A 13,249-nucleotide genomic window follows, 5' to 3' on the forward strand; every position below is an offset into this window, starting at 1 on the left:
AAACATACATACACTGTAATTCTGTATATACACATTAAAAATAGACAAAAGTAAACTATATTATTTATGGACGCTTATTTAGTTGGTAAATCTACAATAGAAAGAAAGAAACTGTCAGAGTGGTTAACTGTAAGTGGAGGAAAGTGATTAGGACTAGGAAGAAGCACTCAGGGGGCTTTCCTGGTGATGCATTATATACTTGGGATATACTTGCATTTATGTTTACTTTATAATAATTTATTAAATGGTGCATTCATGTTTAATCAATGTCTATATATTACACATTTTTTCTTAAAGTTTAAAGGAAAAGATTTGGTCTTAATAAAAGCCTGCAGAAACAGTTGCAATTCTTCCTGTAAAAGTAAAAACTGATTGCCAAACTTCATCATCAGTGAGGCTGTAAAGTCAGCATAAGTAACTGTGGTAAGCTATACCGTTTGTGGAGGGTAACTGAATCCAACTAAAGTGAATAGGCCATGAATCCTCATCAGTCTATAAAACAGAAGTACAATTTGTATAAAGTTGGATCTCATAAATAAGTAATGTAGCATTAAAAGGCACAGCAAGATGAATAGAGCAGGGGTTTGTGAAGCAAAAAATGGTGGGTATTTCTTCTTAGGCAAATATTAAATAATTTAAATGGTATATATTTTAAATGGGTGAGTGAAAAACATATTTCCAAATGTGTGACTGAACAGGCTGGTTACAGTTTTTCCCTTTGTAGTCTTCTTACACCTGGATATATCCCTCATTACCATTTCCTGTTCTCTCAGGTGGTAACTACATTGTCCTACACTAAATATAAATTTCAATTGTTCTTTGCATTAATAGTGCTTTTTCTTTTTTAACAACTTTATTGGAGTATAATTCCTTTACAATGGTGTGTTAGTTTCTGCTTTATAACAAAGTGAATCAGCTATACATGTATATATACATATATCCCCATATCTCTTCCCTCTTGTGTCTCCCTCCCTCCCACCCTCCCTATCCCACCCCTGTAGATGGTCACAAAGCACCCAGCTGATCCCCCTGTGCTACGTGGCTGCTTCCCACTAGCTATTTTACATTTGGTAGTATATATAAGTCCATGCCACTCTCACACTTCATCCCAGCTTACCCTACCCCCTCCCCGGGTCCTCAAGACCATTCTCTAGTAGATTTGCATCTTCATTCCCATCATGTCCCTAGGTTCTTCATAACCATTTTTTTCTCTTTAACATTCTATATATATGTGTTAGCATACATATTTGTTTTTCTCCTTCTGACTTACTTCACTCTGTATGACAGACTCTAGGTCCATCCACCTCATTACAAATAGCTCAATTTCGTTTCTTTTTATGACTGAGTAATATTCCATTGTATATATGTGCCACATCTTCTTTATCCATTCATCCGATGATGGGCACTTAGGTTGTTTCCATCTCCGGGCTATTGTAAATAGAGCTGCAGTGAAGATTTTGGTACATGACTCGTTTTGAATTACGGTTTTCTCAGGGTATATGCCCAGTAGTGGGATTGCTGGGTCATATGGTAGTTCTATTTGTAGTTTTTTAAGGAACCTCCATACTGTTCTCCATAGTGGCTGTACCAATTCACATTGCCACCAGCAGTGCAGGAGTGTTGCGTTTTCTCCACACCCTGTCCAGCATTTAGTGTTTCTAGATGTTTTGATGATGGCCATTGTGACTGGTGTGAGATGATATCTCATGGTAGTTTTGATTTGCATTTCCCTAATGATTAATGATGTTGAGCATTCTTTCATGTGTTTGTTGGCAGTCTGTATACCTTCTTTGGAGAAATGTCTATTTAGGTCTTCTGCCCATTCTTCTGCATGTATGTATGTTTTAGTTGTTGACATATATTTCTCTTTCTACAACGTTCATGAATCTTCAGTGGAAAAATGTACTTTCAGATCATTTTAATCCATTAGGTCTAGTTTAATTTAGCATCTTATAAGACCCAAATATTGGGCTGGGTAGTAAGGTTTCTAGGATCAATATGGCACAGTCTCTGCTTTCAAGAAATTTGAGTAAATGGAAACTTTCAATAGACTTTGGTAAGCACTACCAAAAAGTTGTGCACAGTGTGAGATGGGCCATTTAGGACATAGGAAAGTTCAGAAAAAGCTTTTCTGGAAAAGATTATGTTTGACTAAAATTTTCAAGGATGAGCTATCTAAATAAAAAATGGAGAATGAAGAAATGAGGGCAGAGGGCATGAGCAGAGGCAAACAGACATGGGACAGTTCTGAGAACATGCATTAGTAATCTCAAGCAGGTTATTGTTCCTGGAGGTGAAGTTGTAAAAGCAGTAATGGGAAGTGTGCCTTGTTTGCTGCATTGAGGGTTACTTTCTACTACTGAACTATGTTTGTTAGAGACATCCCCAGCAGTTACATTAAGGATAAGTATGAGGTTTGTTAAGATTAATGATAGGATAATGTATTAAGAGGTTGTAACAATAGGTCAGGAGACATATAATGAGAGCCTGACTGTTGTTGTTTTGGAGAGAGGAGAAAATTTAAAAACTATTTGAAGCATGTAAAATTATCAAGATTGGTGACTGACTGGATACGGACAGTGAGGGAGAAAGAGAAGACTGAGATGCCTCTCTAGTTTGGCTTGGGAATAATAAACTGAGAGGCAGAATTCAGAAGAAGCCCTTTCTGAGGAAGATGAAAATAAGGGTTCAATCTTAAACATGTTGAATTTGAGGTGCCTCTAGGACATTCAGGCGGGTTTGTTTTACAGATAAATGTCTATTTGAGGCTGTAGGCTGAAGGAGCAGAAGCGGTTATAGATATAGCTGTGGAAGACATCAGCATCCAAGTGTAATTAAAACAGTGGTTTTTAATGTCAGTGGAATTTCCCCCCAAAATGTGTAGAATTAAAACAAATGAGAAGACAGTTCCAATATCCAGAGTTTATTTTGGAGGTGATGAATATGGTTATTACCCTGATTGTGGTGATGGTAACACAAGTGTACAGGTATATTTCCCAACTGAAAGTCACCAAATTGCATACATTAATTATCTGTCCCTTTTTGTATACCAGTTTTACCTCAATAGAACTAGGAGGAAAAGGACCAATACAATATTTTTTAAAGAAGGTTTATGAAGAAACAGATAAAGGGAAGACAGAAAGAATCAGACATGCTTAAACATGAAAACCAGGAGCAAACAGGTAGTAGAGTCTCATAAAGGAGAGTGTGAGATCCATCTCAAATGCAGCAGTGAGGTTATTCAGATAAAGATGACATTTAGCAATATAGAGGTCATGAGTTACTACGGGGTTGAGGATGGATATCATTCATTATGCATCTGGGATTATACAACTGTGAATATTTATACACACACACACATATGCACACGTACATGTATCTATTATAATAGCTGATAGTAAGACTAAAAACTGGCAAAAGGATATATCCCAAGTAAATATTATAAAAATATATGCATAAAATTTTCTAATCTATTTATGAACCACTAATTGAATATCTGAAAGATCACCAAGCTTCAAAAATACTCACAAGCAATAGATAAATCTCCATTATAAATATTTTTAGGTAGCAGCATTAAAATGGACATCATTAAGTTTTCAAATTGTGTGGGTTTCTTTACTTGACTGAGCACAGTTTTTGCACTGTATAGTTTGATTTGACAAGAGAACCCATAAAAATCCACACTTGTGGCCCACTTAAAAAAGTAGTATTATAGTTTTAGGCACTGTTGAACATCATGCTGAGCTACAAAAGCTAAATAAAACACCGTAAAGCTCCCCACCTTCATTTCATTTTTAGAACCCCACACAGGGAGACGACAACTACGTTAATCAGAGACAGACCACTGAGGTTCAGATTTATTTTGTTTAATATTAAATTGTATAGTTGAAGGAGATATCAATTTCTTTTTAAAATGGCACCATCACTACCCTTCTAAACACTGCAGTTTACTAATGATTTTAAAACTGCTTTAAGGGTTTAAAACTGAATCACTACCACTTCATCTCAGCTGAGATTTAGCATGCAGATCTCACAATGGGAATACATTTCTGTTTCAGGTTAAATAAATTCAGTCTGTCTTGTTTTAGAACTAGAAGAACATTTTGTTGACTCAGAGCTCTATTTTTGTTACTTAGAGCTAAAAGAAGTCAGTTCAGCATAAGAAATTCTACAAGGTATTAACTGGAAGTTTGCTGGGAAGAGGTTCATTCTGTATTGTATATAATGCTGAGAACCTTTTTTAACCTTAACAGGCAGTGTTGTTTCCAAATATGCCTTCTCTGATGAATCTGTGCACGCATGCATGCCCAGGGCTACTCTGAAAACTGAGATGAACAACTGAAAAAGTATTCTGGCCCCTAAGAAACTCCTCAAAGAGATGCTATCGTGAAGGCTAGACACCTTTGATATGAGCTCCAAGGTTTCTCTCTGCTGCTCTCCCTTCAGCATCCACTGACCTGAAACATGCACACAGAGTGATGCGCTGAAGCACCTACAGCAGCAAGTGTGCCTAAGTAAAAACACCCTCTCATTCTCCTTGATAAGCTAGACTCTGTTAGAAAAGTACAAAGAAGTTCTCTTGTGACCCTGTATCTAAGACTGTGTTTATTAAAAGATCTTCCTTTATCTTCCCCTCACTCTCCAACCCAGACTCAAGATTGAATCTATGAGACATTAGTTGAGAAAACAAATGAAAATGACACACACCATATTGAAAAAATCACATCATGATTTTTTATCGCCTGTGAAATACTGTGAAGGGTACTGAACAAAACATTACACTGACAAGTAAAGTCTTTTTATTAGTGGCTATTTCATTAGGGCTTCCTGGCCTTCCCCATCTGAACTCAACATGTATTAACCAATTTTCTAGAACTTCTCTAAGCAAATCTTCCATAATTGACAGACAACTGACTTTTTCTCAAATTGCCTTTTCGGCTCAGTTATGTCTTGCATCACATCCACCTGGTATATCTATTTCTTTTTTTTAACCTAGAATCTTACTAATTTGTTAAGTTACTGAAGATACATTTTCCCCATGAATCCTGACAGAGCCACCTTAGTCCTTTGTGGTGTTTTTCATTCCTTTTAGTAAATAATCAGTATGACACATTTGACATAGAGACACAATCTATTCTTACTGTGTTTGCTAGATTTTATTCTATATACATCTTTCCCCCAACTATACTGCTACTGCTTGTGTTTTGAGAATATGGAAATGATTCTCAAATTTAAGTGTGGTATACTATATCTGTGTATAGTAACTTCTACATTAAAAAACAAGTTTAGCCAGACTATTACTCAACCATAAAAAAGAATGAAATAATGCCATTTGCAGCAATATGGATGGACCTAGAGATGATCACACTAAGTGAAGTAAGGCAGAGAAACAGATCCATAGACATAGAAAACAAGCTACAGTTACCAAAGGGGAAAGGGGGGTGGATAAATTAGGGGTTCGGGATTAACATAAACACACTATTATGTCTAAAATAGATAACCAACAAGGACCTACTGTATAGCACAGGGAACTATACCCAATATTTTGTAATAAACTATAAGGGAAGATGTTATTGAACCCTGACCTCTGGCCACCTCCTAGGGGTAGACAACTGAACTAAGCTGTACAAATTTTTGAATTTGAAGGGAGAGACTGAAGCTAGTTGAAGCTGCTACCTTAGTGGCAGTGACCATGTAGTCCAGTTGCTGAGGCCTCCACAGACTATGGCCCATGGAGACCGCTGCCACCATTATGTCACGAAAGCCGGGATGGGGGAGAGGTTCACAGCTGCTTCAAGGCCTAGGCCTGGCCAGTGGGCAGCCCTGGCGAGGGCTCTGGAGCTCTGCAGGACACAGCCCTCAGCCTGTCCCTGGGCCCCCAGCTCACCCAGTGGCCTAAGGCTGCAGGGCCTGGAGGGCCCTGGGGAGAAGGCCTCTATCTGCCTCTCGCCGCATTCTGCCCAGAAGACCACAACGAGGCTGACTGAGTGGGACCTCTAACCACGCTAAGGGTCACGTGTTAATGGTCATATATAATACTAATGGCTGTGTGGCCACTCTGCCCGTATTACAAAAATAATCTGAAAATATATATATGCATAAACATATCACTTTACTGTATACCTGAAACTAACACAACATTGTAAATCAACTATACTTCAAATTTTTTTAAGTTCATTTTTAATATGCTAATAAAACTTTTGGCTCTGTATAATCCAGAAATATTGCTTCAGAAGTATTACCTAGTAAGTAAAGTTTGATACTACAACACTACCTTAATAAATAAAAAGGAAATACACGGTTCCTTCAGCATTTGAATTCAAATATTGGTTTACTCGTACTAAAACATCATAAGAACAAAAACGCGAAGTTGGTAACTCAAATTGAATACAATAACTAACCATACAGATTTTGGTTTTAAGTGTGTCTTAATAGCTTCTGGTGACAGTTAAAATTAAATTTTATAAGTAGAGCATGAGTCATTTAGTGAAATTAATGTATTATATAGTTATCATTAGGTAGCAATAGGAGACCATTGTGATGCATCAAAGTTCCATTCTATGAACTGGAACTGTGCTGAATCAGTGGGATGCGACTGCTTCGGATGTTTTCCTTCTCCTTTGTACTTTCAAACTCAATTTGGTTTTTATGAAAACATGTTATTGCCTAAAGACCAGGACAATTATTCCTTTATCAAATTGTGAGTGCTAACGTCTATATTTCAATTTTTAATGCTGAGAAATTATAGAGAATGTTTCTCATCAAATTTAAGAACCAGGAGACAATAAATAAAAGTTAATGCTGTAATTCTTTCAAAGACAAAGAATCACTAGGAAAAGTGGCAAAGATAGGTTAAGAGAAAGGAAAAATAAAACTAAAACTCAATCAGCATGCTAATGTCTATGTATGTGTTATGACCTGCATATTCCCTATGGGTTTTATGTCTCCAATGCTAAGTAAATTAAAAGAAATGGGAAAGATAATTTTCCTAAATTTCCAATACCTCTTTATTTTATCTGAATACTTGATAGATATAATTAAAATAATTTTCAGTTGTCATCAAAGTGGCATCCTAGAGTGACAACTGTAATATAATTTAACTATCATTATGATTAAACTATTACATTAGTTCAAGTTTTTTTTTTTTTTTCCGAAAACAAGTTTTATTTGGGAAGAGTTTCTAATTGTTAAAGCTGCAAGCAAGTTACCTTCACAAGTATAGTTCTACAGACCTAGTAGTTTCAGAGATCCCAGCGTTCAAAGGTACACCTCAAAATTAATAACAAAAACACACCCACAGCGAAAGGGGAGAGCTGTTAGACTGGTTTGGAATGTACAGCCATGCATTTCAGCTGGGCTATTATAATTGCCTTCTAATTCAGCTTTCTGGATTTATAATCTTCCATTACAATCTACTTAGCAGCAATCTTTATAAAATAAAAATCTAATGATACCAGCACCTCAGACCCTCTAAAGGTCCCCCCAGCACCTTCTACAAAGAGAAACATTTATGATGTGGCACATCTTATTTAATGTAATTATGACATGTCACATGCTGTCATTTGTCTATGCTTTTATCCATGCAATCAACTTTCCTTAGACAGTTTCTAACCCCTTTCAACTTCCTTCTCACCAGTATTCATATTTCATGAATCAGCTTCAACATTGCCCCCTTTCTCTGTTTTCAGAACATGCCCCTCTTACAGATTTAATCACCTTCTTTGCTTGGTGTAACAGAAACTGTCAGTGCCCCATGCATGTCCCTCAGAGCATGTATAGTTTCTGGCCAACTTCCATCTGCTAGTAACTGCAGTCTCACTGAAAGCCCTTATATCAGAACTGCAGAGAGCTGGATGCTTGCTTGGAGGTAGGAAGTGCTGAAAATGTGCCCTCAGCCACAGCATCGCTGACCAAGAACTCTCAGGTGTTAGTGTGTGAATTTACCAGTTCCATCACTTTTCAGGATCATTAATTCTGGGGAATGTATTTTGTGTCACTTCCCAGAATTTGCCCTTCAGATTAAGCTCAATTTCTCTTAAGGACAGCTGGTTAACTGCAATCCCTTTATTGTCTGCCTTCTCTTCTCTGCATCACTTCCTCACTTCCCTATTAGTATTATTTTAACTTCCCAGAAAAACTATTTATACCTGACTCTTTTGTCGCCAGGTTTTTTCTTGTAGAATCTACAGTAAAACTTTTGATACCAGAGGTACTGTGTGGGGTTCTGGAGTTGAATGTCTTGCTGGCTACATGGCATCAAGACCACTTGGCATGTTGTAACAGAATAATTACAAGACTCTCTCTTGTGGTGAATTGGGATGCTAAAAAGGTATAAGGGGATGTATATTTTATCAATTTCTCCAGGATTTGAGAAAGATGTGACAATGATAATGACAATGACTATAGAGTTAACAGTTGTTGCAAGTATTGTCAGTGCTCTCAGGAAAAAAACTGATGAGCTCAAGCTCAAGTCAGAGGGGTCTCGCTGACAGCATTTAAAGAAACCCTCCTCTTTTAAAGCCAGAGAGAGGATTGAACTGAAAAACAGACCCTTTGTTTGACTGTAATAGTAGTTGAATTGTAGAGAAGATTTACTGCAAAGCACCGGCAAACCTCTTATTTAAAATTCCAGGCCTTAACAGGAAAGATGTAGGACCCTGAAACCTGGACTTGAGGTACCAGGTTGACTCACTCTTGCTGGAGGATTCTTTCCTTGCCTGGAGACCACATAGATGCATCATCTGAGGTCAACACTTCAAGATATATGTACATTCCTCAAAAATTTCCCTCATCTTATGGTTTCTAGACCACTATGTTCAAGACCAGGCATGGCCTAATTGAAAAAAGTATTGTCTCTGATTTAAGAAAAATGGGATTATTCATGAAAAGAGTAACAGAAACTGGCTAATATTTCCAGTTAGGAATTAAGAGAGCATGCCTAGAAATGAATGTTGAGTATGTTGGACAGGGATGCAACTGAAATATAAGGTACACAGGAGATGCTAAAGATATGTTTACACAAGCAAATGACATTACACCTAAGCATTTGTGTTTTGAGGTATGTGTTTCCAAATTTATGCTTAATGGTATGGATAATTACATACTTCTCTAAAAATACTTTATTGTAATTCCAGAAAGTAAAAATATATATTAAATAAGAAAATAATGCTCTCAAATGAATCAATGTTTAAATTATACAATGGTCATAAAATATAAATCAACGAACTTAACAACTTAAATCCATATGGACACAATATGATTTATAAAAAAAAAAAATCTTGAAGGTTATCCAGCACAGTGATCAACAATGAATGCACTTTATTACCATCTTGTCTTATACCCAAGTGATCTTGCTTATTGCTTTCAGATAATTCTGATGCTCTATCATTTAACACATGGCATTAGCTAAATCTCTTTTCAAATTAAAAGGTAAGAAAATTACTCACTTTTAAAAAATACATTTAAGATACACATAAATACTCCACTTACCCATACTCGACCCACAAACGCATTGGCTTCTTCTTCCACCACTGATAGATTTCTGAGCAGATAGGGATCAAACACTGGATCATTGTCATTGACATCTGTCACCACCACATTTACCGTGGCAGTTGAGGTCTTAAAGAAAAAAAAAATAGGGGGGGGGATTAGATGTGAGAGGAGTTATTTTTATTTCGATGTCAGTTAATTAGTCATACTGGCATTTGTCTATCTGAAAGTCATCTCATTACTATTCCTACTCCCTAGCTTTCCAAAAAAGACAAGAAAAAAAAAAGAGGAATCTCGCAATTTTCAAACACCTCAAAAAACAGATGGAAAAAACAAATGATATTAAAAGGCAAACATCTTCTTGAAAATGTCAAATATTTCCTGGAGGCTTACTTTTAGAAAGTGTTTTACCTTTATCTTGTTCACATTTTGTGGGTGGTAGGTTTTTGTTTATAGACACTTGTACCCCTTTTTCTCTGAAATGTAACATTTCTGCAGTTTTTACCACTTATATGTTGTACTGTTTAAAAATATAACTAGTACACTATAAAATAGCGTGGTATGTCAAATAGGTATTTTCAGGTAAGCAAATACTACCAGAAATATATTAGTAATTTTCTAGGTTCACATCTAAACCAAGAGTTTGAGGACCATACACCACTAATCATAAAACACACACACACACACACACACACACACACACACACCCTTTTGGTTATACAGCTTAAGGAAATGGTAAGTGGGTAATCCTACCAGTAGTACGTGCTACCTGGTTAAAAGGTAAAATCCCTAGCCTGCTGCAACTCGAGAACATAATGTAGGTCAATGACTTTTGCATAATCAAGGAACGTCTTCATACATGACTCAAGCTGGAAAATGCTCTGTCTAATCAAAGCCTGAGTACAGCACATGCCCTCCACCCAGCTCAGTCACAGTGAGGGGCAGATCACAGAAGGCTGAGAGAAAATTAGAGAACAAAAGTATTCTTGGCTGGAAAATGAAAAATCCATTATGCTATGATATTAAATATTTAATAACATGCAAATAAAAAGTAGGAGGAAAAGCACGATGGTACTGTCATGAGAGAATTACTTAACTTTCTTTTTAAAAAAGACAAACAGGATTTGTCCTAATCTGTAAGTGACGTGGGGTGAGAGGCTAAAAAGCTGAGCGTAAAGAAGTGACTTAGAGGAAGTGAACCTGAAGAAATTTTGCAGCGGTCATGGACCCAAGGGGTCAAAAACTGGACTTCCTAGCTACTAAGGAGGAGAAGTCCTGGTAAACACCCCATCCTTTCTGTTGCAAAATCAAGGAACATCTTCATACGTGACACAAGCTGGAAACTGCTCTGTCTAATCAAAGACTGAATATAGCACATGCTTTCTTGGGATCACTGAAGTTCTGTACTCTATGAGTAATGCTGCATAAGGTCTAGACCAGGCCTTACTCAGATTAAAACTCAATAGTCAAGGGCTTCCCTGGTGGCGCAGTGGTTGAGAGTCCGCCTGCTGATGCAGGGGACATGGGTTCGTGCCCCGGTCCAGGAAGATCCCACATGCCGCAGAGTGGCTAGGCCCATGAGCCATGGCCGCTAAGCCTGCGTGTCCAGAGCCTGTGCTCCGCAACGGGAGAGGCCACAACAGTGAGAGGCCCACGTACCGCAAAAGAAAAAAGAAAAAAGAAAAAAAACTCAATAGTCAAACTTTGGTTGGATTAAGGTGATCTGTCCTTATTTTAACAGACATATATTAAATCTTCTTTTGAGCAATATAATTTTATTCCAAGCCTTTATAATTTCTCATATATAATGTCTAGTGGTCATTAAAAATATTACCAGGCATAGCAGAGAATTCTTGGGTATTGATAATGGCTTATTTCTTTATTTGTGTACTAGCTACATTGATGGGCTTATTTTGTGAAAATTTATACAGCTATTCAGTATGATTTGTATATATTTCTGTATTTAAAACTCCCAATAAAATTTTATTTAAAGAAATGTCAAAGACAAGCAGAACTGTGTTGTTTAGTCAAAGCCGGGAAACAACCTAAATGCCCACCAATAGTAGATGTTTATATAATAGATTGTGTTTTTTGCACATAATGGAATAACATGTGATACTAAGAATGTACAGACTACATTCACCTCAATGAATTTCATGAACGTAAGGCTAAGGCTGAGTGTACGAAGTCAGACACAACACAGTACACACTACATGATTCCAAATATATAAATTTCAAAGATTGGCAGAAACACTCCATTGTGATAGAAGTCAGGATAGGGATGACTTTTGTGAAGAAGGTAGAGTAGAAACTGGCACGATTGTAAGGCTGGGCTTCTGGAGTGCTAATTAATTTCTGTTTCTTGTTCTGAATAGTGATCATACAAGTATTTTCACTATGTGAAAATTCATTAAGCTGCACAGTTATGGTTTGTGCACTCTTCTGTGTGCATCTCTCCATGAAATCATTTAGTTTAAAGAATGCATGCACATCAACATACGCTTGTGTGTAGATATATATGGATATGTATAAATTTAAATGTCATCTGATTAGATGAAATACAAGTCATGTTATTTTCTCCTTTTAACTTTTATATATTTTCCAAATTTTCTCTAAGAGAGCTACATTGCTTTAATAACAAAAATCAGTTTAACAAATGTTATTTCTTTAAAAGTTGTGTTAGAGTTAAAGCTAGTAAAAAGATTTAAAGCTAGTAAAAAGATGTGCCTTTGTAGTAGCAGTAGTTCCCAATTTGCCTGAGGGTGAAGGAGACATTAAAATGGACAGCTGGGAGCCAAAATCTAAGAGTAGCCATGCTAGAGTTTGCTGACCTTCCTTCTAAATGCTTGCATAAAGTGCCAGCCTATCTGTATTTCCCTTACTGGTGTCCATCCTATTCTTTAAAATTCCCATTCTTGACACTATGGAGTGGGATGATTTCAGCCTATACTGGGTCCTCAAAGGCTGTGGTCTGTAACTGGGTGGTGTAGATGAGAACTGGATCACTAGGTGAACTAAGAAGTAAATGACAAATCCACCATTCCTGTGCTAATAGGGGCTGAAATTTATAGACCATATAGATGTATTTATCCATATCTTAGAGATAGTATATGAAATAAAGAATATCCATTTCTCTGGCAGAAATGTAAAGTAATAAACACACAGAGAATAACTTCCAGCTTATATATTTCTTGTAAAGTGGTCTGAAGATCACTTGCATCAGAATCACTTGGATTATCATTAAAAATGCAGATTTCTGGGCTACACATTAGAACTATTGACTCTATTCTGCAATATTCAAATTATATCTTTGCAATTTGTTTCACATAAATTGCTGGTAATCCTTTTATTTAAGAAAAGTCCATCCACCTGTGTTCTTATTAAATACCTTTCCTAAAACCTGTGATTATTAAGGCTAAACGGTTAATTTTACTATAATTCTACAAAGGACGTAAGTTTAAATATTTAGATAAGAAAAGTGCTATCAAAATATGAGACTATTATTATTTTGTAATTACTTTCTTCTTCAACACCCCATTGTATGTGCACATGTATAAGTCGATCCCTAAAATTATATAAATGATGAAACTAACTGAAGAAGCTTTTGTTTGAAATCTAAATGTTTCTTTCCCTAGTGACATTCTCAGTACAAACTTTTGAAAATGAAACAAATTTGCTTAAAAGGATCATAATTTTAAAGCTGAATCAGACCTTATTCATTCTTAAAGAAAGAAAAATTGAGGGAACTAGAAATGCTAAG

General features: G+C 36.4%; 1 protein-coding gene across 7 annotated transcripts in view; it reads right to left on the bottom strand.

Moving 5' to 3' along the window:
• The window catches only part of PCDH15 (protocadherin related 15), a gene marked incomplete at both ends in the record, with an annotated part of 708,164 nt that overhangs the window by 206,586 nt on the left and 488,329 nt on the right, over positions 1–13,249 (bottom strand). For all 7 annotated transcript variants that reach the window (XM_082854334.1, XM_082854333.1, XM_082854332.1 and 4 more), the window contains one exon: positions 9,490–9,618. In XM_082854334.1, coding sequence (XP_082710460.1) covers positions 9,490–9,618 — 129 coding nt within the window. The remainder of the gene's footprint in view (positions 1–9,489; positions 9,619–13,249) is intronic.

This window comes from Leucopleurus acutus, assembly GCF_964270905.1.
Source record: "Leucopleurus acutus genome assembly, chromosome: 14".
In the NCBI taxonomy this organism is placed as follows: Eukaryota; Metazoa; Chordata; class Mammalia; order Artiodactyla; family Delphinidae; genus Leucopleurus; species Leucopleurus acutus.